We start from the raw sequence: 27,951 nt of genomic DNA, 5'->3' as shown, positions 1-27,951 counted from the left end.
CGGGCGTGGCGCGCTCCTCGCCAGGCTGCGTGCCGCTCCTCCCCCCCCCCTCCGCCCCTCCAAGTGGGAGAGGCGCGGCACCTCCCCCGCGCACGCGCGGTGAGCGCTGGGCGCCCGCCGCGATGGAGGAGGCGGCGGCGGAGCGCGGCCGGGCCGGCGCTGGGGCGGCGGCGGCGATGGCGGGGGGCGGCAGCGCCGCCGGGGGGGAGGACAGCGCCAGCCACAACACCAGCCACAACGACAGCCGCAACGACGGCGACATCGCCGGCGCCTCCTCCGCCGCGTCCTCGGCGCCGCCGCGCTGCGCTCCGGAGGGCGGCGGGGCGAAGCCGCTGAGCGCGGCGGAGTACGCGCGGCGCGTGCACCAGTGGCTGTGGGACTCGTACTGCGGCTACCTGGGCTGGCAGGGCTGCCCGCCCGCCCTCATCGCCGCCGCCGCCGCCGCCGCCGCCGCCCAGCCGCCCGCACCCAGCGCCAGCGCCGCCGCCGCCGCCGCCGCCGCCTACTACTGCTACAGCCCCTTCTACCTCTGCGCTCCGCCGCCCCCACAGGCGGCCCCCGCCGGGACGGGGCCCCGCGCCCCCGGTGCGGCCTCCCCAGCCTGGCCGGGGGCGGCGGGCGCGGTGTCCGCCGTGCCCAGGGCGGGCTCCGGCAGCGCCGCCGGCACCAGCGGCAGCGCTGCCCCCAGGGACGCGGGGCGGCCGGCAGGTGAGTGGGGCAGGGGTGGGGAGAAGGGTGAGCGGCCCCAGGAGCCGGGGGCTGTAGGGGGGAGCCGGCGGTGTGCGACGGTGGGGGTCGCTGCGCTGCCGTGTGCGGCGGGCCCGGGCCTGTGGCTGTGCCGCGGGGTGACAGCCCTGACGCCGAGGTGGTGGAGCCAGAACTTGGCCCGTGAGCAGGTTTGGGACACAGGGTGACGGCCCTAATGCCGAGGTGGTGCATCCAGAGCTTGATCCGTAATCAGGTTTGGGAGGGTTGGTTTGCGTGTAAGTTGGTTGCAAGATGTTTGCGTGGATACGAAGGAGTTGTTTTCTTTTCTGGTGGAACTTAATCTTACCGTCACGGGCTTGTAATGTATCTAAGACTTATAAGCAGCCTGTTTAGATGATGAAATCTAAACTAAGTTTACTTGTTTTAGCCGGCTCTCAGTCCTCAAATAAAATCATTTAATGAAATCGAAGCAGAGAAGTGAAAGCACGCTGACATTGAACAAGCTGGTGGCAGGAGATAAACAAAAGTCTGTTACAGCTGTAAATAATGACGGCAGTGCACAGCAGACCTTCTGTTTATATTTGTTCAAGAGTAAGGCAAACTTGCCCTGATCACGTCAGAGGTAAAACCTGGAGCCTCACAAGTCGAGGAACATATAAGTGACATTCCCTGAATTTTTCCGTAACACCTCGAATAATGGTAGGAGACTGTGAAGCAGAGCACTGGTGAAGGATTTTGGAGAAAAGCCAGATCTCCTTTATCTCTGCAGGGCAAAGCACGACATTACTGATCTGTAACATTATTTATAAGCTCAGTGGCTGTGTGTGTTTGAAAAATGTTTTAGTTCCTTTTCCCTTCTTTTGAGGGGAAGGGGATCTAGCTTCTGAACTTGCTTCTTTCTTATGTCTTGAGCAGATGCTGCTTAAACATGGCTATAACACAAAGTAGTACTTTCTGTAATTGTGCTCTGATTCTGAGTTACAGATTGCTTATGAACACATACTGCCAGTCCTTAAAAAAAAGAGAAGATGGACAAAGGCTAGAATGAAATTATTCTTGGATTTTTACCTAGTTTTTCAGGAGCTAATTCCATGTGTTAAAGGTAATTTAGGGCTTCAGTAGCATTTCATGCTGCTGACTGTGGTTATTTGGAATACTACACATACTGTTGCAACACTTGGCCTTCCTAAGGGAACTCTGTGTGGGATACAGTGGTACAATACAATTACAAACGACGACTGTTGTGCCCGTGCTTTGGCTTCAGATTGCAGATGGATATATCTGGAACAGCTAAAGTGATTACCGTTCCTTCTTTCCTGCCGTAGATTATTGCCCACACAGCAGGCTCGGCAGGGCAGGCCCTGTGCCACTGCAGTTTACAGCCCAGTCTGCTTACGTAAGCTGAAACAAGTGACAGCTTATGTTAATGTTGCAGATTTTAAACTGGGATGTCAAAAAGTGGGATTGTCAACTGCCTGTCCCTCTTCAGCCTGCCTGCAGGTGTGTGCCAGAGCACCAGTATTAACAGCGCGGTCATCGCGATTTAAGACTCATCCTCGCCTTGCCCCTCCCTGCCTTGCTGCAGGAGATTGCTGCTCATCTGCTGGGAACAGCAGGGCAAAAAGTGCATCCAAGCCCCAGCTGCCCTGTGGCTGACTGGTGCAAACACATCTTTAGTACTAATCTTGATGTAAAATCCTATACTTTGAGCTGGATGGATGTTGCATTTGGCTGTCCTTGCCATACAAACAGCAACCCTTGGCAAAATAGTGGATTTCTAATATGAGGAACATCTTGAATCACTGCAGTGTAGATCTGCCAGAGTCTTAAGGGTTGCCAAGGTTTCTTAATGTAATGGAGTTTAACAAAATTTGAATATTTATATTCTTAGCCCCACGTAGCTTCTTCCTTATGCAGTCATTGAATTTTATTTATTCAAGTGAATCTCTGCCACTAACTTCAACAAAGGTGCTGCTTTTAACAGAGCGAATGAAGGCTGTTGGCTGTTGCTGTGTGCTCAGGCCAGGACTGGGAGTCTGGTTATGCTCCCACTTGACTTAGCTGAATAATCTTAGAATTTAATGGACAACTTGGGCAGGCTTTGACAATGGGGAGGAATTTTATTATTATATATATAAGAGTCATGCTACTTGATACTATAGATGCAGAGGTATTATTGGTGCAGCAGGTATGAAACAAAGATATACAAACAAGGTATGTTAAATAAGAGCTGGCTCTTACCTAATCTCTGCTTGATTCTACTTACCCCACTTAGAAAGCGCCCGAGCGCTGTGGGCTTTTGTCTTGGCCCTCTTTGCTCACAGGGCCACGACTGGCAGGATCAGCCTCAGCAGCTGGACTGTGGAGGCTCATTCAAAGTGAAATTTGATGATGTTTTTTCAAATTGGAATGATTTTCTTTCCTCTTTTCTTGTTTTCCTGTGTGTGGGGTAGTTGTTCTCAGAAACAATACCAAACCCAGTAACTATTTCCTGTAGGTTAATTCGAGGAGTACTTTGGGTGAAGTTTTGATGTGAGTCCTTGCAGATTCCGTGTGAGAGTTGTATTCGTCCTTTGGGAAATAGAGGGGTGGTAGTTGGGTCCAGACGAAATTGTTTTGCCACAGTATTCCGTGGAAACTTTCTAAGACACTCTTTAATGTTTTCTCTGCTTTAATCACCTGAGGTAGCATTAGCAACAAGGTCTTGTAACTGGGACTACTTACTTTGTACCCATTTGCACTCTGCCAATTAACGCAGGAGAAACGTGGTACATTTTCTGGCTGGGGGTAGAGCAGCATGCTGTGCTTTATTTGTAAGTAGTCTATAGGAATGTTTATGTCAAGTATGACTAATATTTTCATCCGCTCCTGTTTGTGTCTGAGTGGGGACAAAATATGCTGTGGTTTACTCTGAGAGCTGGTACTTGGTACACATGGAAGCCTTGCTGTTGAGCAGTAGAAAAGTTGTGGTAGATCTAAGATCTAATTTGTCTTTTATCTGACCTCTCAGATTTACTTCTCTATGAGGCTATTCTAAATAAAAGAACACAAAATTTCATGCATCTTCAATGCACTTCAGTTCTTTAGCAAAGTATGATTTTGCCTGTAATCCTTATCATGAGGGGACTCACAGGTTGAAAGAATTTAATTTAAGAAGGCTCTTTTAACTCAATTTAAACAATTCAGGTAACTTCTAAAAATGTATGTATAAAAAAATTTTCTTGAAGAAGATGTGAGCCAAGATCAAGATCTTGAGTATGTACTTGCAGAAAGGTTAATGTGGAGTGTTCTTTGGCTGATAGTGTTAACTGTGTTAGTTCAGTAAAATCTGGGTAATATTAACTATTTCTGTTACAGGTCGGGAGTTCCTTATCCCTTCGTTGGCACACAGGTTCATAGCAGAGATGGTGGATTTTTTTATTCTGTTCTTTATAAAGGCAACCATCATTTTAAGTATTATGCACCTCAGTGGAATAAAGTAAGTTGAACAATTTAAAGCTTTGTTCTATACAACTTTAAGCTTTTCATGCTCTTTGAAGCGTCAGGTTGTATTTATGGTACACTTGGGCATTGAATAACTGACAGAAGTTAAGGAAAAAGCATCGCTAGATTAACCTCCTTTTAAATATGTCCTGATTTTTGGGTCTGCTGATGGAAGCAAAGAACTTGTACAGGTGTATAGGCTCACAAACTCCTTACTACGGACAGAGTAGAGTTGCATACTTACTTAGGGGTGGGCAATAGCAAGATTGTTAAAAAGTCCTTTATATTTTTCAAAGAAAAAACATTGACAAATAAACTTGTCTTTTTAAACAGCATTTTAAAATGTACTGGATCTGGCTGTGATGGAGTTAAATTTGTTCACAGCATCTTCTAAGGTGCTGTGTTTTTAGATTTCTAACCTAAACAATGCTAACCTACACCAAAAAAAAAAAAATCTGATCAAGCATATCAGATATGTATGTACTAGAAAATGCAGCCTCATTGCTAGGAATGCAACCACACTGCAGGCTTTACTGGGTGTAAATTTGGGTTCTTAAAAACTACAATTAAACATTGAGTGTGCACTAGACCAAAAGATTCTTCATTTTATATTTTTGTACACAGATGTAATACTTTACCTCAAAGACTTTTTTTATCTGCTTCTTTAACTGTAGCTATCTTATTCTTCAACTCATTTAGTTATTCTGCTTTGGGTTGAGGTAATCAATTATTTCAGTTTGATTAAGAGATGAGTAGTCAATAGTTGGTGTAGTCAGTAATTGCATTCCTGTGCAAACACATTTCAGAACCTGAGCTTTCTGCTTAAGAGCCATCCAAACACTGACTGACCATAAAGTGTTACTGTACAGACAGTATTTTCCAGGTGCCTTTAATTGCAGTTTGAAAGGTGTGTGAAAGAGGGTCAAATCCAAAACTATAAATATGTAGGTGGAAGCAATCAGTGGGTTTTGTTCAGATAAGCAGCAATTAAAATGCCAAAATCTCAGTTCTCTTTAGTTGCCAAAACCTCCAACTGTAACCTGACAGCTTGTGTTTCCATTTTGGTTTTAGTAGCCTGATAATGATACAAAATGAAGTACTGGAAAGATGGGGAACAACTATGTGTATATTGCTTCTGTAAAGCAGTGAAGGTGTAATGTACAGCACATTCAATGTTACTGGTTTTGTGAGAGCCAGTAAGTGTTGCTTACAAGGAACTTCAGAGAAACAGCAGGGTGGGGGGATGGTTCTGCTTATGAGATGTGAGGTTGAGGTTAGGCTGAGTTGTCATGAAAAAAATACCTCCTCTCAGGCTCAAGAAAGAAACTTCAGGTCAAGGCTGTATTGAAGGGACATGCAGGTTGTGCTACACTGTTTTCTTAATTCCTTTTCAATCCTTAAGTCTGAATAAAGAGGGGGATAAGTAGTAAAAATATAAGATGGACTGTTTGGAAGTGGGACTACACGCTTTTATGTGAGTCTCAGATTCATGAGTGAAAAGCTCTTGCCTAAAAATGTTGCAGTTATATCCATTCCAGGTGTCAGATAAGAATGTTAAATATGTGGAGTTTATCTTGCGAAAATATGCTATTAACTCAAAATGGATGCTTCACATAGCTCTGCTAGGATAAAAACCAGAAGGTTTTGATTGCTTTCAGTTAAAATCTTCCTGTTGCATACCAAAGTGCCTTCCTCCAGTAGAGTATGGTGAGCAGTAAAGACTGCTGAGAATGAGGAACCCTGATCATGCAAAGGACAATATAGGGCTCCCCTGCTTGCATCTTCTCCCTTGTGTTTGTAGAGAAGTGTTCTTTTTTGTTGAGACTTTCTGTAAGGAAGAGACTTGGAGACTTGGATACCTTCCATTTATACAAAGTTAGATGATCACCCGCAGAATCTGTTTACCTCCCAAGAAGTGTGAGAATTTTCAGAACAATTCCGCAGCTCACTACCCAGGGATACCATTGTGCAAAAGTGGTAATAAAGAGCGATCTTTTCATAATGAAAAAGACAAAACAAGCTAGGCAGCAACTCGGAAGGAAACCTAGTGTTCTGAATTTTAATGGCTTGTTTAGTATCAGAGAGCCAAGGAGCTTTTGTTCTTCTGCTAATACCAGAACTGAAGGAGTGAATTGTAGTATTAAAGGGGCAACATTGGTATTGAGAGGATGGTTTTGAAGTTCAGTTTTATTTTGCACAGGGACATCTCTAAATTTGCCATGCATTACATCATAGAGGAAATAGATGAAGACACATCCATGGAAGATTTGCAGAAAATGATGATAGTAGCTCTCATCTACAGGTTATTAGTCTGCTTCTATGAGGTAAGTACGCATAAGCACTAACTCTTATAATTAATAGTTGTCAGTTGTTAAGAAATGGTTTTAAAAAAATTCTGTCACCATTGACCTATAAAGTAAATCCTCTTTACAGTATTTTGGATTATGCTGAAGCTTATGACATCCACGTAGTTGTGAGGATAACCAAGTTTGCTAGACCTGTCAACCACATGGTGGTGTGTGGAATTGAAATAACCTTTCTTTTACAGATAATCTGTATTTGGGGAGCAGGTGGAGCAACCCCAGGGAAATTCTTGCTTGGACTGCGAGTTGTGACATGTGACACCTCTGTACTTATTGCGCCCAGCCGAGTGTTAGTCATTCCATCCTCCAATGTCAGTATGACAACGTAAGTGCTCTTGGCTCGGTCACGTTGCACTCAGATTAACAGTGTTGAAAGCGTGTGATTTGGGAGGAAATACATCATTGCTTTATTGTTGACCTTTGCAATAATTAGATTGCAAGAGCTATTGTCAGATTGTGTGATCTAAGAGTAAAATGGTAATTATTCAATCACACTGAATGTTTTTCAGTTTAGGTGGTAAAATCTCCTCCAGAGATTGATCTTTGTACTGTGCAAAACCGAGGCACTAAACTTGGAAGTTAATTACTAACATAAGCAGAAAAGTGAAAATAAGGCACTGAATGTTCTATTCTCATTTCAGGTCCACAGTACGAGCTTTGATCAAGAATTTTTCTATTGCGTCATTTTTTCCTGCATTTATTACACTGCTGTTTTTCCAGCATAACAGAACAGCCTACGATATTGTGGCAGGAACTATTGTGGTCAGAAGAAATGGAGTCAGATGATACCAAAAGATGAGATTTCCAGACTGGTTCTGAAGATCCCCTCCCACCCCCAGAGAATAAAGACCTACCCCAGAATTGAAATTGAGGTGTCTGTTGGAATCTTTTGCCCTAATTAAATGGGAACAGATTCAGAAGCTAAAGAAAATGTATGGCTCCTGTATGATGCCAGCAGCTACCTTCAAAATACTGGAGTTTTCATAGATGCCAAAGAAGTTTGGGAGAGACTATATGTATTAAATCTGGGAGTATTAACCTCTGATTGATGAGACAAGAAGTGGCTGCTTTAACTGCAGAAAGGAGCTGTTCTGTTCGTCAGTCTGTGGAAAGCAGATACCTAGAAATACTCCACCTTAAAAGAAATGTTGCTCCTACAGTTTTGGATGTTGGCAGGTAACTAGAAAATCAAGTTGTTTTCCAGGCCATTTCCTGTCAAAGGATAAGGGGGAAGAGAACTGCAGTATTAGACAGCAAGGCAAATCGTGTTCATTAAATTGCCACGTGTGCAGAGAGAGAGATCAGCAGTGGCTATCATGTCTTTTATTACTGCTTCACAGATCATATTCCCTCACCTTTTAAGTATTTTATCACAATGTTAATGTGAAAAGTTTTTTGCATGATTGTCACTTACTTCACTTGTCCATGCTAAGGAAGAGGTGAAACAATAGCTGCTTTTTCCTCTGGGAAGGGTATGTTACTCTGCAGTGTTAGTGAACTGGTGTGTGTAAATAATTTTGGAACCGTGAACAGCACAGATCATGCTAATGAAAGGTAACTTTTTTTGCTTCTGTTTGGAGTGAAAGCACTTGTCTATTTCTTGCATATAATGCAGAGCAAAACAACTGAATGTGTTCCAGGAGCATGCAGAAAACGTTAACTGAAATGTGTTATGGGTGTAAATCTGCAGAAATACTGGTTATTCTCACTTTATCATTCTGGCTAATTGTTTGTATATTCAGAATAACTTAAATACTGAATAAAGAAGCCTAATATTTTGCATGACTACATAGCTTGGATAATTTGTTCTCATGTTATTAGTATCTTGGGAAATGAGTATTAGCAACAATGTTAATGTTTTAGTAAAATTTGAGCAAGTGTTTGGAATTCTTCTAGAATTTTGTCTGTTCCTCCCATAGGCCTAACTTGCCACTCAGTGGCTGAAGTTCTTACCCTGCCTTCAGTTTTGGACAGTGGTTTTGTTGACAATGGACATGTTTGAGAGCTTGGTTATCTCTTGTCTTCAGCTGAAATAACCTAGTAATGTGTTCATATTCTGCAATACTTTTGTTTGCCAAGTCATGTTCTTCTGTGTATGCATTTCAGTCGCCATTTGGAATGATAAATCAGGACTGGATCCAGTGCTGATTAGTGGGAGAATGAGATTTTCATCTCTTCAGAATGAAGCTGCTAAATTTCTAGATAACTACTTTTAAATATTTATTTTTGAAGTGAAAAAAAATGTTGTCTTGGCTAGGAAAGTTCTGAGTCTTTGCTCAATTAGACAGTGTATCAGTATCAAAATACCTCATACTTTTGAGGGTTACTACTGTTTTACACTAATGATTTATTACCAAAAAACTTTGGCATCTTAAGTGTACCATTAGGACTAATAATGATAGGCATCACTGAAACAAAAATATCTAAGTACTAAATGGCAATGGACAGGCCTCAGAAAAACACCCCTTTGATGCTAGACCACTTGAAGATGTTGAGCTGAGACAGAATTTCAGAGATACCACTTAACTGTTCCTAGAATCACAGAACTGTTAAGGGTAGAAAAGACCTCTCAGATCATCAAGTTCAACTGTTAACCCAGCACCACCACCATGTTCACCATCAAACCCTGTCCTCGAGTGGCATTCACATGTTTTTTGAGTGTTGCCAGTGATGGTGACTCCACCACATCCATATGTGGTGTTTCAATGCTTGTCAACTCTTACCATTAAAAATTTTTTCCTAATGTCCAGTCTAAACCTCCTGGGGCCAACCTGAGGCTGTTTCCTCTTGTCCTGTCACTTCTGGGAGAAGAGACAGACCCCCATCACGGTACACCCTTTCAGGTAGCTGTAGAGAGCAATAAGGTCACCACTGAGCCTCCTTTGCTCCAGGCTGAACACCCCAGCTCACGGGAGCTGTGCTCCATTCTTTCAAAGAATGTTGACTTCAGCACTGACGTCAGGCATGGCAATCAGCCTGATGAAAACTAAAGCTGTCAGAGCCAACCAAAGTCCCTTCTAGGGTGTTTTACCTATTCACAAAAAGAAGTTTTGTTCTATTTATTGTAGCAGTGACCTAGAAACTAGGATTCAAGATGTGGGGGGAGGGAAGGGAAAAGCAATACCATTGGCTAAAACTTCATTGCTGCCAATTCAGATGTAAGGGAAGCTTTATCTTACCCTGCAGAAAAATACCACAGCAGGTAAAGAAAACTAAGGCAAGAAGACAGAGCCTATCCATGGAAATATATATATTAAGCAGTTGGAAATGCTTTTAGTTCATCTCTTATGCAAGCTGCAGTGAAGATGCCACCTTCTTCTGTTTGTAGGATGAGTACTGGGCCAGTGATTTATTGCTAAGGGGGAAAAGTGAAATCTGTGGCATTTTTCAGGTTTAGACAACTGGAAATACGTAACTGCATATAATCCTTTCACAGCCACAGTGGCACAATATGACTTTCTGAACAGCAGTGTTTGTGTGTGGTTTTGAGTATTTTCTGTTTCTAGAAACAGGGACTGGAGCTTTACACGTGAAAAGGGCAGTTGGCCTTTGTCCTGCTGTCAAGTCCAGCTCATGCATACAAACTCATCTCACTTTGTACCTTCGGCACCTGCAGACGTAGGAGGGGTGAGCCGTGTTCTGGTGAAGGAAGAAACTGTATCTCAGTCATACACTGAACGCTGTGACTTGGTACAAAGTTCAGCGGTGGGTCCCCAGATGAACAAGCATTTCCTTTGATTTTACTAGAATAATGTTTGCTCTCCAAGAAGTTCCTTTAACTGCTACAGAAGTGGAAACCCCCTCATTACTCATTTACAACTGGGGGTACCTTTTCCTCTTCATTTTAGGACAGTGGTGAATGTTTGTAACTTTTTTTTTAATAGCATTATAAAAAACCGAACTGCAGTCAGCTGACACACTGATAAGCTGCTCCAAGCTTCAGTCTACAATAAAACTCTCCTTTGTAACAGGAGACCTTTTAACTTATTTAAGGTCCTGTAAAATCAGTGACACTGTGGAAAAGCAGAGGTTGAAGAAAGCATGTGACACTGCTCAGGTTGATGTAACCATGTCATACAGTTACAGCTGCAGATGCCTTTATGGAGAGGTAAAATTGCCAGATCGTATTTCGCAGTTTTTATTGATGGCATTTATCCCATGGTTTAACATGTTAATTATACTGTAATAAACATGGCTTTAATATTAAACTTTTCCTTATTATCCAAAGTCACCACAGTCCATTTCAGTAAATATAAAAATATATACTTAATACTTTGTACAATACTGGTTTTTGGTCCAAACAAAAATGGATCAGAAAAGCCAATAAACTTACTTTAAGAATTCCCAATTTTAAAGATTTTCTAAATGGATTTAGGCAACTTTGAATAATGGGATTTACATAAAATCTGAGACAATACTAAACAAAAATGGCCGTAACACACAAAATTAAAATTTCATTTCACAGATTTGTTATGCCAAAAAGTACATAGAGAAACAAAATTGTATTTACACATGTTTCATAATAAAATAACAAGGCGAGACAGGTGATAAAGGGCTGTAAGAATGAAAATATAGAAATAGCATATAATTATTAAATGAAGAACTACAGATCTAACAAGTCCTTAGCATGGATCATCCTTAAATCAGTCTTCCTCTATCAGAAAATTTTAGTGCACGATACACCCAAACTCACTCACTTCACACATACACCAGCACAAACTCAGCATAGAAATCATTCATTATCAACATTCTCTACTCTATACAGCATCCCTCGCTGATATAATTACAATTTCGAGGCGTCAGTAAACGCGGATGAGCGCACGTAGTGGTGCGGATGAAGAGGTACTGTACAAGCCATTCACTGTGCAGGCTCTACTCAGGGCTACGGCCAGACCATGCCGAGTCAGTGAAAGAAGTAACTTGAGACTTTTGCTTGAGAACAGCCTTGTTGCCAACTTTACTTGCTACCGAAAAATGTAACGGGGAGAGGGAAGGGAAGGACAGGAAAGCTAGGTTTTATATTCCTTTAGGCAGATCTGACTTCCGATAAGCCAGTGTGAGGTACAATCCCAATAACTGAACAATTCAGGGTAGTAGCTGAACAATTCAGGGTAGCAGCTGAACAATTCAGTCAGGGTAGAAGCTGAACAAGTCAGGGTAGTAGCTGCTTCCAATGTTTTTGATGTTTTACCAATCAGGCGTTTACTTTCTACGTCTAACTGCAGTCTTTATCTTCCGACCAGCAACTGAAGATCCAGAGGCAGAGAAAACATTTTTCCCATTAGTCCTATCAAAAGAAATTAGTAGTTCAGAATTTAGGACAGTGTAGCTGAAAATTCAGCAGCAGCACTGAGTAGATATTCCAGAACAACTGTTTCATAGTCTTGTCTCACTAGTTACCAGCTGGCAACAAACGGCAAATGATGAACAGGAGGAAGAGAGTTCCAGAAACCAAAACCAATTAAATCTCTCTTATTCAGAAGGTAAGCAGCAGCATAAGGGCTGGATACGGATTTTACCTCTCAAGAACAAGACAATCTCACATGTGTTGATGTGTGATATTCCTGACAGCTAGGCTCCTTTAAAGATACCGTTGCTTAGTTAGCCAGTCAGGCCAATACAAGGAAGGGTGCCAAATTTAGTTTCAAACTCCGAGGTTCATCTGAACACCTCAAGATTTAACAGCAGTAGAGGCTGAACACTGTCCACTGATATTACCCGAAGCTCAAGTGAAATTCTGATACGGTCTCTTACCCCACTGTAAATGCTGGAGGCTGGTTGAACGAAAATCCTGAAGTGCCAGAAGGCTGTGCAGGAGCTGCTGGTGCAGGATGATTTGCACCAAAAGTGAATACTCCTGGGCTATTTGGAAAGCTGAAATTAGCAGTATTACTTCCAAACTGGAATACAGAACCTGGGAAGATGGGGTGGAAGCAGAAGCAAGTAAGAAAGTTGAAATTTGAGTTCATCCTTTCCAGCAGAATCCTCATGTTCTCCCGCTATCTTTATTAAAAAAATTTTTACAGGTTGCTCAAGATGACAAAGCTGTGGGAGTGGCACCTGAAGTGCCAGACTACTACAGGAACAGCATGTATTGAACGAATCCATTCACTTTAACAGAGATTGTGGGATTCTTATGGTAACATTGCTGGCACACTGATAATGAATTGTTTGCTAACTTGTGTGCCACCATAAAGTTTATACCTATGCAAACTGAAGTTTATTAATAAAGTCTTAAACTGTAGCCTGTAATCACGTAGATTTATATTCAAGTAAACTTTCTTGTGTTCCTGCAGTTGATCTGGGGACTCCCTTTCCTTTAATGCACTAAAACACAGCACCTCATCTTAAAAAACCCCAAACATTTCTACCATCAAAGTAAATGATAAGCAACACAGACAATCCAGGGAGAATTTTACCTTTGAACTGCTACCTAATTTATGAAAGATCGACTGAGTAATGTGGTGTGCCAACTAATCTACTGATGAGTACAAAAATACCCATTATTTATAATGGAGGCTATTTTGTAAAACTTCTGAGAGGAAAAAAGGGAGGCTTTTCCCTTTAAGTACGTGATGTGATATCAAATACACACGTTCTGGCTGGTTTTCTTTTTGAATTGTTACTAGTGTGGAACAGGTCCTTCTTACACTTAAATACCTTTCCATGGTATTTTATACTTCATTAGTAAAAAGATCTTCTAATATGTCTTAACCCATAAATGCTTAAAAAACCCAAAACAATTCTGACCATGTTTTATACAATGAAGCCTATTAAAGTCAGATAACTAAGAACTACTCTAACAAATCCAAAAATAACAATTTTGCAGTGCTTCTGCCTTTCTGTTTTGCACAAACTTACCAGTCAGTGATTACTCCATGGTTTTCAACACTTCCTTTTAATCACTAAGGTTTCTCAAGAAAATAAAGCCCAGAATTTGTGGTAGAGTTGCAGTCTCCATGTCTGCTAAGTCTCTTGTGGAGAAGGCTTACTGTAAAGCTGGATACCTACAGCACATCATGTCTCCACAGCCAGGACTGAGACACAAATCACACCCCTATACCCATTATTTTTATGGAGGACAATTCCTACATTTGAATACGAGCGCAAGGCCAAAGTCTTCTTTCTGCGTATAACTTAAAGCGAGCTTCATGAAAAAGAAAATAAAACGTATCATCTTTGAGACCAAAAGGGAAGAGGAGGGTGGTGGGCACTCACCAGCGCTGGGGGTACCAGAGCCAAAACCTGGCTGTTGGGTTGCCTGCTGTCCGAACACAGAGGGCTGAGTACTGCTCGTCACCGAGCCGAAGGCAGAAGGAGCAGGCTGAGTGCCAGCTGAAAACAACGTTGACGACAGCGATCCAAAGCTTGGAGCGCTTGGCTGGCTGGATCCTTGGCTCGGGCCAAATGCTGGTGGCTGACTGGCGCCAAAAGGTGGGCCGGCAGCAGACGCTGAGGGCCCAGAGCCAAACAGAAACAAAGGCGACGACCCTTGGGGAACAGAAGAAGGGTGTCAGTCAGTATGTGCTGTTTGCCTCCCACCCTGAAGAATGAGTCTAGAAACAAAGGTTCTAAAACCCCAAGTCTGGTAGCTGAATCCTCATTTTAATTTCAAACTAATTGTGTGGATATATAAAGCGAACAGGACATCAGCCACAACAGGAATTGCACCTTGTAAGTAATATGAGAAACACTATGTTTATCAGACAAAATTAAATCTCGAACATACTGGTTGCCTCTTTATGTTCTACAAATGAATTCCCAGAAATGGTATGTTTTAATCTGTATTTACTAAAAGCTGTTTCTACCACACACAGAGAATATTCACTCAAATTGTATTTTTCAAACACGCAAAGTACACTCCTGATTTATTAGGACGAGAACCTGCATCTCTCTTCTTGTCAGCAACTGCACCCCTCCCCTGTCCAAGTGTTTACCATTATCAACTTCTGGAGGTCAAATCAAGCTTGCAGCGATGATCTCTGTACTAAAAATTTGGTTGACCAGCGTAATTTCTCTACCTATCATCAACAACCAGCCCAACTGTTAGCTGCCTCAGTTCTGCATGGCCAGCAGAAATAATGGAACAATAACGAAACTCAACTGAACAGTGACTCTGAACGTACGTGGCAGATGTGCTATGCAAAAGGGACATTTTATCTGCACTATTAATGCAATTTAAGCAGCCCTCATGCAACAGGAAATACCCTCTATTGCACCATAACTTGGAATGGCTTTCTTTCCACGATGAACAGATACACGGTAAAATAAAGGCTTCTGCATTTGTGAAGATGTTTGAAATATGGTGTCACCTACTAACAAAATGACACTAAAGGTTACTGATTTGTGAGCAGGTTAAATCAATCTGTTGGGTTCTATAATTTCAGACTGTTTTCTCTCTGTTTCTAAAACATGAAAAAGTGTGCAAATTAAACTTCTGGTTTTTTAAGCCATCAGATCGACCTAGATTAAAGTCTTTCCCTCACAGGTTCAATCTTATTTTCAACATACTGCATTGGCTCACGGGAATACGGATAATTTGGTGGATTTGGTCTGGTGTTGTACTGCTTCATGCATTTATTCATGTAATTCATGCAGTGGGGTAACGAACATAAAACATGAAGAAACTTTGTGTTTCTTTTTGTTCTCTTCTCTAAATTGCTGGATGATTAACAAACACTGGCCATGATCCTTAGTAAAACCCAACCTTTAAGCAGCAGTGATTGTACTTAGAGGAACTCCATTTATATATACTTGTGATGGAAGGACTTTGCAAATCTTGACATTATTTACAACAGTTGAGAGTTTTAGGTATGGGAGAGAAAAATCAAGGAAGCTGTAATACACTGACTTCTAACTGTAAGCACTGGACTGATAGCAAGAAGAAACAAACTATCATTCATTTTCATGGGGAAAAGCTCCTATACAAACTGTATTTCTCAGACTAGAGAAGAACGAGCCCAAATTTATAATGCTGTGTATTAATACTCACTACTTTTCCCTACTTCCACGCATTTGGCTTGCACATTTTCCAAAGTAAAATATTAATGAAACAGGATCTCCTTGGTCCATTATGTAATGGCAAAAATGAGAAAAGCAGAAGAGCATCTACTGAAAACATACCTGTTGAACTCGATGTAGTTGTGGCTCCAAAAGTAAAGCCTGAATTTGCTGCATTGGTGCTGCTTTCTCCAGAACCAAACAGAAATGGAGCAGGAGTCGAGCCAGTGCTGGAAGATGTGGTTGCTGGTTTGTTTTCTTGAGAGAAGCCAAATGACTGAGATGTTGCAGATTCTGCAGGATTGCCAAAAACAGAGCTGGTCACAGTGTTGCTGGGTTGTCCAAACACAAAGGGAGTGGGAACTGGCTGAGGGTTTGAGGAAGAGAGGGTGCTGCCAAACATGCCGCTGCTGTTGGCTGAAGTGGTGGGTACGACTGCGCTGGAGGAACTGGAGCTCAAGAAGTTGAAAGATGTTCCTTGATCTGAAAGGAAGAAACGCGGTTACTAAGTCACACAAATGGAATTTAACAACCAAGAATTTTTCACACAGTAATCATCAATGAAGAACTTTAATCCTCCACTGGAGACTTTCAATAAATCAGAGGAATACAAAACTGTGTAGTATCTGTGAAGTGATTTTTGTACCTTTGTAGCAGTAGAGAAACTGCAGTATTCCCTGTAGCACAGCTGCAAGTACATGGAATTAAGATACTCCCTCTCTCCTTCCCTTTCACTATAAAAAACAACACTAGTATGAGGGCTCTATACTGCACCATGTCATGGATTTTATCTCCAGCTGAGCTGCTGTTATGGAGACAATACGATTTCTGTGCTTATACCTTATACAATAATAAGGTTTATTAAGGTGTGGCAATCCTTTTGTCTAAACAACGTTAAAACTCACTGAAATCTATAAAGGAATTGCCACATATTGTCTATGCATCAACAACCAGAACTAAAGACAGGCTGCAGGTAATATATAAATCCCACAGATTTTGTCCAGTACAGCCTCAGAGCTATAATTTGATAGACACGATCAGACAAGTGAAGGCAAAAGATGTCCTGCTTACCACAAGTACTGGTTTGTGCCCCAAATGCAAAAGGTGGCTTTGCCTGCTCACTTTCCTTTTCTGATGGTTTACCAAAACTGAAATTGAATACAGGTTTTGCTGTGCTCTCCTCTTTGGTATGCTCAGCTGTCCCAGATGAAAAGATAGGTTGTGCCTTTAACTCTTCATTGTCAGATTTCTTTCCAAATGCTAATGGACCAGCAGAAGTGACAGAGTCCTGCTTCTCTTCTGCCCTTCCCAAAACAAACTGTGAGGCCGGTGCAGACTCCGCACTGCTGAAAGAGAAGCCTCCCTTCACTGAAACAGTTTCATCCTTTTTCTCATCTGACTTCTTAAATGGCAAAGCAGGTGATGCTACCTCCTTTTCTGCCACAGTTCCAAAAGTGAAGCCACTGACTCCGGTCTTATTCTCACTGGTAGCTATGGAGGAAGTAGAACTTGTGCCAAAACCAAAACCTCCCAAAACTGGTTCCTCTTTCTTTTCCTGCTGCCCCAGGCTCGTTGTTCCAAACTGAAACGTTGAAGGGGCCTGACTGGTTGTAGATGGAAGTCCAAAGGTAAAATTGTTACTTTTACTTTCTTTTTTACTGTCTTCTGACTTAGAGTCTGAGGAAGAAACTCCAAATTTGAAGTTCCCTGAATCAGTAGGAAACTTAAATCCCCCAGTCACAGTGTTGGATGATGCAGATTCAGATGCAATGCCAAACTTAAAGCTACTTTGTTCTCCAAATTTAAAATTTCCTGTGCTGCCCAATGTTTGAGAAGATTCAGAGGACGATGACGGGACACCGAACGTAAATGACGGCGTTGCAGCATTTGTAGACACAGCAGCTGTACCAAAACCTGCAGAAATAAAAAAATACCAAGTTTGCAATATATGAGGCACCCACACACACGGACAAAAACCAAGTAAGGAAACTCCACGCTCGCTTGTCTGCACAGACCTTTTCTCAGTGGTGCTCTTCTGTCCAGCACCTGGCTTAGAAAGGCACGCTGCTAACTTCTCTGAAAGACCATGCTTTTAGTCTAAACTCCAAATGAACAACATGTAAGGCTTGTAAAGAACAACTATGTCACTGATATCAGCTTTTCTCTGAAAAATCATAATGGCTTTTCTGGGGAATGGCTGTGGAAACATAGACACTTTACCTTACTTAAGCAATATTCATAGACAAAAAAAACGGGCAATTTTGTCATACCTCAAAGGAAAAATCACTCTACTTAGAAAAATAAATGGTAAACTGCACACTTCTGTTTCTCTCATGAAGTATTACCTTTGAGCTCTGCTTTGGTGCCTGGCTTTGCATTTTCACAGGCTGCGCATTTTGTGGCTTCTGCTTTGTTTTGGACCAAGCAGACCTCACATTCCCAGCTTCCTTCAGGCCTCTTGAATTTGTCTAAATCCAGAAAACCTCCAGAAGAAGCAGAAAATGCAGAAACACTGCTACTGGTCACAGGCACTGAACTCCCTGAGAAAGAAGCAAGATAGTTAATCATCCTGCTTAACTATGAAGTGAACATGAACTTTTAAAGAAATTCTCCAATGCTCACTGAATTGTAAAGCACACAAGCATAACAGTAAAAAACCATCAATCTACAAGTTAATTTCAAACACAATGTGAGAATATAAACAGTAGAAACACCTAGATTCCTCTTTATAATTGATATATGATTTTAAGCACAAACTGAACCAGTGACATTGAAACAGCAACTGCAGTTCATAAAATAAAGCAACACGGCCTATTTCAGATGTAAATTACAGGTACTGTATTGAATCAGAGCTACTAAAAGAATTTCTGGTGACACAAGTAACTAGTAAGTCAAAGTTAGCATCACTCAAGTTAATGATCACTGTCAAGTGATGAAAGGCTGAGAATTTACTAGAATGATTCATCAGCAAGTCACAAAGACAGGAAACATTCAAAACTACAGTGACAAAAGAAAAAAAAAAAAGAGAGGAACTCAAAGCTTCCAAACCCACAACTCTCCGTTTGCTGCACCAGCTACGCTGTCTTCAAGAGCAGCAGAAACAGGTTGCTGAGGCACGGAGGACAATGCTTGCCTTCAGATTTTTTGTTTCTGATTTTCATCCCCCATGAGAGATGTCGCTTGTTGCTGCATCCCAACAGCAAACTTCAGCTCCACAGAGTGAGGAGTGAAGCAGGTACCCAGAAGGCACAAAAGCATCACATAATTATCAGCTACAACTTTAAACCACTGAGGGTGGCATTTAAGAGAGAGGCAGAAGATAAATGTCTCAAATTCAAAACAGTAAAGACAGGAATGGGTCTTCGGTTCCACAGCACATCCAGAGAAATTATATCCACCCATCTTACCTGCCTCACTCATCCCCTTGACAGACATAATATAACTGTGTAATTCTCTGTACCATGACAGTCATGGCAAACCCCTCAGTTCTAAAATTCTTCCTTGCAATGGCTAGAATTTCGGACAAAAGTGCCAGTTGACCACTCTGAGGCTGGAAGTCCATGAGAACAAGCTCTAAAATGCATTATTCTTAGCAGAAGAAATTCCACTCTTACTGCACAGAATGATTACAAAAGCACAATCTAGTCCATCTTGTACTAATTCCCCCTCCCCTGATGTATTTGCAAGGGTGTTTTTGACATTAAATTATGTTAAGAGCCAAAGAAAATTAGTACTAAATTAATTATCTGTGTTTTAAAGAAGAATACATTCACTCAGTAACAGTTACAATCACATATAACAGGAAAAAACCAGAACTGAACTAAAGAAGGCACCAGCCTCCCCAAAGCCTGTAAGGACCCTGATCTCCCCAAACAAGGTCACACATGCTCTGGAAGGCTACCACAGCTTCACAGGTATAGCTGAACATATGGCTTTGTTCTAGCTTAAGACAACTAGTTAAAAACTACACTGTCTTGGAATCTGGCTTCACACCTCTGCTCAATTACACACAAATGCTGATTGGAGACATTTTTAGCCATGTTTTATAAATACTGTTTCTACTTAGGTTTTAAAAGAGTAAAGAAAAAAAGCCCAACAAACCCAGTAGGTTTTAACTCTATGGAGTTCACATTTTTCCCCAATGAAATTGAGTCAACTGGTCCAAAGTTAATCAAAACATCTGTTTTAGTCATCTTCCCTCACCAGCTGAAAAGCAGGGTATATTTGCTTCAATTCAGCTCTGCACTAATACATTTCACAATCAGTCCAGCTCATGTGACAGGCTGGAATCTGGGCTGAGACCTCCAAAGTGCCTGCAACCATTCCTGCAGAGAGCCACTAATCCATCCTGTCTGGCATACAGCCATGCTGCCGAAAGTATTTTTTAGATGCAATATATTTTATTCTGTATAGAACGCACACAGACTGAGATTGAAACAACTGAGAAGAAAAGAACAAACCTGCTTTCTCGGACTGACAAGCTACACATTTGCTGTCTTCTGCCTTATTTGGTACAAGGCACACTGAACAGTTCCAAGAGCCTTTTGGCTGTTTAAATTTGTCTCCAAATCCCAGAGTGACTGTTGTGCCGGTGCTGCTGGAGGAGGATGTCACTGTCACCGAGTTGTCTGTGACCACTGGCATTGTCAGAGCAGGCATCACTCCTGTTCCAGGCTTTGGTGTCTCACATGCTATACATTTTGTAGCTTCAAGTTTGTTCTGGACCAGACAGGTATCACACTCCCATGTGTTGGGTGCTGGTTTAAACTTGTCTTCAAAGCCCAATGTCCCTGCTGTAGGGACTGCTGTCTTAGAGGAGACACACTGACTTACGCTTATCGTCTGTTTCGTACTCTCAACAGCTGACACTTTAGCAGCTTCACATGTTACACATTTTCCATCTGTGGTTTTGTTCTGCAGACACGGGTCGCATGCGTCAGACTGCCAAAACGAGGATGCTTGTTTAGAGGTGTCTTTACCTGCAGAGAAACTACTTATTGCAGGCCTTGTATAGACCACTGTGCTTGTGACAGGCTGCGGAGATGAACAGGAGGGTGTTTTCCCAGACATAAAGCCTAGTTAAATAATTTAAAAAAAAAAAAACACACAAAAAACCAAAAGGAGAGATCTTAGTGATAAAGCAGTACCCTGTTGCATGTAAGTTACCTATATAATACTAGACAGCATAGATTTAAACCAAGTGTCAATGGTCTCAACTATACATTCCAACTAACCGCAAGAGGAAGTCCCTGGAAACCTTATCTAAAGGGATGAAATTTCGTATGCTGTGCTGGGACACAACAGAACATTTATTTAAAGCCTGATTTAACTCTTCATTTCCAAGAAAGTTTTAAATACAAATCTCCTATGTATCTGCCACTACCAATGGTAGATACAAGTGTGAACAAACAATACTGAAAGCTGACTGTCATGGACTAGACATAATCCAATTTCATTTTGACACACCATGCCCAACCGAATCAAATTTCTAAAGCTATTTCTGCTATAGTAGATGACTCACATTTACTTTGATAGCTGTACAGCAGCTGGTACCTGCAGCAGTAATAATTAATAAAAAGTAAGACAAAACCCGTTTTTATCTATAATCTTTGTTCAAAATGCACTGGACACAGGTCAACTCCTTATTTAAAGGTAACGACTTTTCAGAAACAAGAACCACCAATATGGAAACACTAATGAAAATGCTACGGCAATACATCTTAAATGTCAGCACAAATCACCAGTAAAGTTAAAATGAAGCATTTCTGTTTTTATTATTATGATGTTGTTGCTTTGTTTTGGTTAATTTTTTTAATATCAGAAGTGTAATCTTCGAGCAGTGTGGATTCAGAACCTGCTTCTCTCTTAAACTGATAAAGAAAACTAATGTCACTTCACTGGTTAAGTCTTACCCTAAACACACAACATAATTTCTCTCACTTAGCTCTTTCCAATACAAAAAGCCACTGCCTTCTTAAGTAGTATATAGATTTGTCATTTCATAATAAAAACTCCTGCTACAACTCAAGGCTTATGGGAAAAGAACAAATTCAGTACAGTCCTTGAAACAAAACCCATCATCTACACACAAACACTTTATTGAACAGTTGAAAACAACTGCAATTAAAATTTTTTTAAGTGAAACAGCCCATTACTACTTAAAATTTACATCTGGATCCATAGTAACTGTTATAATTTAAGGCCAAAAGATTTGCAGCTTTTGAAACATCTTTAGGAATGACATTACCATTCTTCATTTGTGGAGATGGTGAAGGTGGGAAAGGAATGTTCATAAAGCACTTTACAAACATTTCCTTTCCAATTACATAAATGTTATTTATTTAAAACAAAACATTGATTATTCGACTAATTCTTTTTATATTTAATTTTCAATTACAACCTAATATGTAAGGAGAAGAAATGCATTTGCTTTGAAGTTGTAGTTTTCCTTTCAGCAATGAAAGCGACTTACAACAGAATCAACTCTAACAGATGCAGCATTTAATGGAATGTTCTCCTGTGTTTGTATTTATAGCTAACATTGCCTTGACAAATGAGGGGCTTTTTTTGTTGCTGTTGTGCTGGGTTTTTAAAAAAATCAATGCCGTTACGAACAAGTATATTTTTCACAATATATTTTTAAAAAGAGTTCATTATCTCACCAGGGCTTTTTAGGATGTCTAACACACTTCCCTGCTTTAAGAACTTAGCAGGTTTGCAGAGGCCATCGTATTCTTCTTCCTCTTCCTTCTTATTGCTGGTGCTGTTTACAGTGGTGCTACCTGTAAAACAAAACCCACCTTTTAAAAAGAAATCTACTTAGAATATATCCACATCTACTAGAAATGAGAATTTCCACATTTCATTCTTCTTATATAAGAATCTTCAAAATTCTACCTTGTTTACAGCAGTCTGTAGTTACAATTTGGTTAAAAGCAGACCTGTCACTGAAAACATTTTGTCTGGCATTTGTAACATGCTCAGAAGTGACAGATTGCCTATTTCATACAGATAAAAAGAGAATCAGCATTTAAGATTTTAAATGCTAAAATTTCTATTACCTGGACTAAATAAGGATGTCACTGGTGTATCAACGGATCCAGAAAGCTCTGCTGACTTTGCAACAGGAACACTAAATGTAAACTTAATCTGCTACAAAAAGAGAGATTTTTTTAGGTTCTAAGTAATTTTAATCAAGTTTCACACAAATAATAACCTGAAATCAGTCTTCAAACTTTTGGTGGATGCTGGATAACAAATTACAAGTCAGAAATCTATATAATAGTTTTTCCCCTTACCAGGGCCAATTCTGCTTTACTGCTCTGCAGTATTTTACTAAAGCCTTGAGAAAGCATTGATCTTTATTTATTTTACTTACAGACAATGGAGGTAGCACTTCCACCTCAGTAGATTTCACAATTGGAGATGAAAATACAAACATAGGACTGCCAACATTACTTGATGGTTGTACCTGTATTTTCAAAAGAATTAAGGTTTGTATCTAGAATAAAAACATCCAGGTGAAACAACACAACCTAACAGACATTTTGCAGTGAAGTTGGGAAATCTGATCTTTGATATTTCTGATCCACAGCTAAGAGTTATAAGAAAATTAAGCTTGCACGTGAGTGTATAAGATGGACAGAAGCCAAATCAAGAACTTTATGCCTCCCTCCCCAGGTCCCAGTCAGAACACCACTGTGATTTATTCAACAGGTTATAAACTCACGCTGGTTACTTTCATGAGCACCACAGAAAAAGTTAACATTCAGCAAAGCAGACGTATACTCATCCTGAAAAAGCGTTCACAATATACAAAGAAAGATTTACCTTGTTCATTGCTGCTTTTGAAACAGTGCTTGGTGATGATGAGACGGCACTACTGGCAGGGAAACTGAAGCTGAACGTTGGCAGCGATGCAGTACTGATGGGTAGGGGTATTTCGGGTAGTGCTGCTTGCTCCACCTCCTAGGTGTACATTTTAATTGTTGTAACAATTTCTCTTTAAAAGTTGTAAATTTTTATTTTTCACTTTCTTTAGAAAAGCTGTAGATTTTAATTTTCTTTTTTTCACAAGACATACTACCTTCCTACCCTTTCCCACCCTTAATTTCTTAACAAAGTTAAATATAACAGATTTATAGGCAGAGCAAATTTTTAAAAGGAGCCATAACTTCCCCACATAAATCTGCCACATCATTTTTATTTATGGTAGCCCTGTTTCCATGCAATACTACATTCATCACCTGTCTAGTAAGAAGACTGAAAGTTAGTTTAAAAGTGTTACCGGTGCAGAACAGAAAGGGGCACAGATCAGATTTATTTTTGTTTTCTGTACTTCAGTTAATATACAGACATAACCATTCTGTGATGCCGTTATCTATTCAAATTGAGAGTACACCTTCATGGCAAGTAAGAAAGTGTTCCTCTTGCAAAACTAGGTAGGGACAGCTGCCAAAGTTTCTGCAGTCAATACTGCAGTGAACTTGGAAAAAGATAATGTTTAAAGAAACATGTGTGCTCCTTCGAGTACAAAAAACCTCAAACCATACCATAGCACAGAATTTCAGAAGAGAAAGCCTGACAAGCAGCACAGAAGATCATACTCTGGTAAATCTAATCTATATCATGTATCAGGATGCAAAATTTAAAACTCAGAAATCAGTGTACCTTAAGAACTTCTGGTCTTGTCCTTGTCTTTTAAACTGTTTGATTACCAAGATTAGTTAGGGTTTAAATAGGAATAGCCAATCTAATCACAATTTGCACAGTAGTAGTAAGATCTATCCAGAAGTGACTAAGCAGAGATGTACATTACTACTACAGGAATTTTATGTACCCTACAACTCACATATTTCAGAGATTTCGTCTTAAGAGTCTATCACAACCTTGATGTTGAGACCATTTCTATTATAAAAACATTCTCCAGTATTTACTACTACTTCATTTTGCATCAGCCAGAAGACTGATTTAAACTTTTTATATTTAAGATCCAGTAGTAGGCAGCTTACATAACCATTCAGTCAGGAAAATAAATTTTGGGATAGTAACAACCACTGTTTCATTAAATGGACTTCTGCCATTAAAACAAGAAAGAAACACCTCCACAACAACTTTGACTAAGTGCCAAAAATTGGGAATGATTATTAGCAGGCATTCAGAACACTGTCTTCTGCTTCAGGTTCTTGGCCCCTTACACAACTCAAATATGGCACTTGTTTCAAACATTCCTTTATAAAAACTCTACAAACTTCCACCAAATTTATTAACTCAACTACCAATTAGAAACTTTATAGTATAAAGCATATCCATGATAATACGACTACAGATTAAAAAAAATACGAAACCAAAGCTCAGGCACTTAAAAACAGGTAACCAAACTGGAGCCTGATCTAAAAGCCACAGCAAAACACCCACAAAACCGAAGTGGCACTGTTATAAACTGCTATGAGGCAACAAAATTGGCATACTTGGGTAATTACTCTGGTAATCTCAGAGAGATCAGTTAACCTCAGAGACCCTTACCGGTTGTTGTTTTTGTCCAGATTTTGATGCAGAGTATCGTTCTCTTTCCCTCCTCATCTTGCCACAGGCACTATCCATTCTTCCTCCTGAAGACAGACCGTTGGATGCAGGAGTATCGGGTTTGGGGTAGATCAAACTGCTGGCACAGAACAATACACAGGTTGAGGAAGGTGGACAAAAAGAAAAAAAAACGGAAAAAGGAAAAAAATCAACGTGTCAACTAATTGTTTCATATTATTGTAGCCACTATTATCCTGGAACTGTCACCTTCTAAATGGAATCAAAAACCTGTCCCACAATTTGCTAAATGCTGGTAAATAGCTGGTATTCTGAACAGCAAAAGCTGAGTAAGAGCAGCAGTGACAAGGACATACATAAGAAACAGTCACAACATCCATAAAGGAATGATGACTAAGCCAGAACACCCAAAATAGAGGAACTGATTTAGCCTGTTATTTTCTAATGTTTGCTTTTAATAGTCCAGACACTGGAAATTTTGACTGTCAGTTCTCTGATTCTGTGATGAGCATGTATCTTTGAAGGGTTTTGAAAGAATAACTAAAAATATATGGGAAGGGGGGGACGGGAAGGAGTGTGTGTGTGCGTGCATATGAATGCTGCCAACAGCTCTTATGGACTAGAGCCTTAAACTTCTGTTGCCAGATAATATGACAAAAGCTTCATAAGCAGCTCTGGCTTTCCTGAGGCCATCAGCAGAAGTGGCAGAGGTGTTTGGGTGTGCCAACATTCCAGAAGTCTTTTCAGACATGAATACAGATCTCTTTTGTAAGGCATACAAAGGCATTTCTCTGTTCATTACAAAAGCCTAGATCCAAACCAGAAAGACTTCCTAATCCAAGTGGGAAGGGAAAAGAAAAAGAAGCAAACAAACAAGCACCTCGCAAAACAAACACTATCCCCCCGCCCCCAAAAAAAGAACAAACCCATGCCACATCCCAAAATAGAAATGAACTAAGGAAAAACAACAGTAAAAAGTATGGCATCAAAATGAAGTATCCCTGGAAAAATTACCATATTAAGCTTATCCTGCAGCCAAGCAGTCAGTCATTACAAAAGTACATTTGATGACAATGGAAGACACCAGGTCAAGTTTCCAGAGGACTGAGGAAGAGAACTGGCCTAAACCTGTCAGATACTTGCAAACAGCCTGCTTAGCACTGCAACCACTGAGAGGAAGCCAGATCCTTAAGGCCATATGCTCAAACTTTCCTCTAATCCAAAATGACAATCAATTTGAATTCTGAAAAAAAATCTTATGTCAAAATACATCTTTATTCAGACAATTATAGCATGTCTATGATAGGCCATATTCCTCTTTTCTGTTAACACCTGTCAGCTTCTAAGGGGAAAAGACAGTGTTCTGTCTTCAAGCAAGTCAGTCCAATCTACAGTTCTGACATAGGTTTAAAAACTAAACAGCCTTTGATAGACTGGACAGAGGTGTACCAAAGTACTGCAGGTTAGCTGCACAAAGGGACTCTGGCCCTTATCAGTATTGTTATCTCTGCTCCAGAACATGACACACAACAGAGTCTGCCTTGTAAAAGAACTAAAAAAACCAGGACCATCTACTCTAAAGTCATAAATAGAGCACAGTAGTAAAACTTGTGAACTAAATAAAAAGCAGTATCAGTTTTCTGGATCTCCCTTCTACATGGAGAAAGGAATTATACCAAAGAAAACTGACATTTTGAAAAAAAAATCTGAAACCCCACCATTAAAATCTAAAATCTGTTTGCACCTCTGCCAAAACCACCCATGCAAAGATGGTTCTTGTAAAGTCAAACTACTAGATGATAAAACAAAGGGATGGCTTTGGAATTTTTTGCAAGCCAAAGAATGCCCAAGACAACATAAGAATTGTTTGGAAGATGAACACAGAGCCCACATGTTAGCAGATTCCATACTACTGTTCTTTGAAAGGGAGGAATCCTCAAAAAAAGCGTATCTTTTGATCTAACAGTGTCTTAATTAAAGCATAACCCAAAAGATTAGTTGCCAAGAACGGAGAGCCATCAGTATTATCTGGAGCTGAAGTCATTCTAAGACAAACGAGCAGTGCAATGTATTTCTTATTGAGGAGGTTGTCTGACAACCTCCTCAACAAGAAATACAATTACTAACTCCCCTGGAATTTTGTGTTTCAGAGACAAGCTAGCATTTGTCCTCAGATGATTCTAAAGGGCTTCTGTTTTTCATGCAAACTTGCAGAGCAGACAAGTGACTTTTGTCATGTAAGGAGCATTAGAAAACAACATTCCCTCACCTTTTTGCTTAAAAAAGTCCCTAAATATTGAATACACTCTAGAACTGTAAGGATGAAAATCAGAATGCACAAATGGTTAAACTCTCTCATAATACAATTTTTTCACTTTTTCTATTCCCTTTTACTGAGAACTGTTATTGCCCTTCAAAAAGAAGGCAAGCATGCAGACAAAGGAGAGGCCGCTCTTCTTTTAAGTGTTTTAAATTAACAGATCTGTCATACCTTTCAGATGGTTTTACAGGTTTTTCTGCAGGAAAACTCTCCTGTGTCATGTCCTGCAAAATAAGTTTGATTTATTTCAAGATTTATCTATATACTTATAAATAAAACACAAAGAGAAGACAACCAAATACAGATGTTTCATGATGGTGGTTTGGTTTTTGGTTTGGTTTTTTTTTAACACCACTGAATATACCTGATCTGCTTAAGCTTGTTCCCTAACTACTAAGCCTATCCACTTAATCTCCAACCCATGTATTTAATACTTGGTCATTTTACATCCAGGTAGATACTGGAACCATGGGTGGGTTTTTTTTTCTAAAAGAGATACCAATATTGTTTTAAGGAAAGTTTATTGGAGACTTC

General features: G+C 40.4%; 2 protein-coding genes across 4 annotated transcripts in view; one reads left to right on the top strand and one right to left on the bottom strand.

Moving 5' to 3' along the window:
* Positions 1–122: 122 nt before the first annotated feature.
* FAM8A1 (family with sequence similarity 8 member A1) lies at positions 123–8,344 on the top strand. The gene is made up of 5 exons (XM_050313976.1): positions 123–708; positions 4,066–4,186; positions 6,392–6,515; positions 6,740–6,879; positions 7,196–8,344. The coding sequence occupies exons 1-5, from the start codon at positions 123–125 to the stop codon at positions 7,338–7,340; spliced, it is 1,116 nt and encodes a 371-aa protein (XP_050169933.1). The 3' UTR covers positions 7,341–8,344.
* Positions 8,345–10,676: 2,332 nt separating this feature from the next.
* The window catches only part of NUP153 (nucleoporin 153), a 43,912-nt gene continuing 26,637 nt past the window's right edge, over positions 10,677–27,951 (bottom strand). Inside the window, exons 10-22 of one of the 3 annotated variants that reach the window (XM_050307377.1) lie at positions 27,589–27,641; positions 25,080–25,218; positions 23,385–23,522; positions 22,933–23,025; positions 22,616–22,706; positions 22,217–22,336; positions 20,015–20,629; positions 17,900–18,094; positions 16,626–17,468; positions 15,678–16,037; positions 13,773–14,045; positions 12,309–12,468; positions 10,677–11,841 (exon numbers count right to left, since the gene is read on the bottom strand). In XM_050307377.1, coding sequence (XP_050163334.1) covers positions 11,757–11,841; positions 12,309–12,468; positions 13,773–14,045; positions 15,678–16,037; positions 16,626–17,468; positions 17,900–18,094; positions 20,015–20,629; positions 22,217–22,336; positions 22,616–22,706; positions 22,933–23,025; positions 23,385–23,522; positions 25,080–25,218; positions 27,589–27,641 — 3,165 coding nt within the window. In that variant the 3' untranslated portion in view covers positions 10,677–11,756. The remainder of the gene's footprint in view (positions 11,842–12,308; positions 12,469–13,772; positions 14,046–15,677; positions 16,038–16,625; positions 17,469–17,899; positions 18,095–20,014; positions 20,630–22,216; positions 22,337–22,615; positions 22,707–22,932; positions 23,026–23,384; positions 23,523–25,079; positions 25,219–27,588; positions 27,642–27,951) is intronic. The other 2 variants (XM_050307466.1, XM_050307552.1) reach the window with 2 other exon arrangements.

The sequence above is a fragment of the Myiozetetes cayanensis genome, unplaced genomic scaffold (assembly GCF_022539395.1).
Source record: "Myiozetetes cayanensis isolate MyiCay16 unplaced genomic scaffold, myiCay2020 scf1, whole genome shotgun sequence".
Classification (NCBI taxonomy): Eukaryota; Metazoa; Chordata; class Aves; order Passeriformes; family Tyrannidae; genus Myiozetetes; species Myiozetetes cayanensis.
Note: the sequence above shows the minus strand (reverse complement) of the source record. Positions and strands in the feature narration are given on the sequence as shown.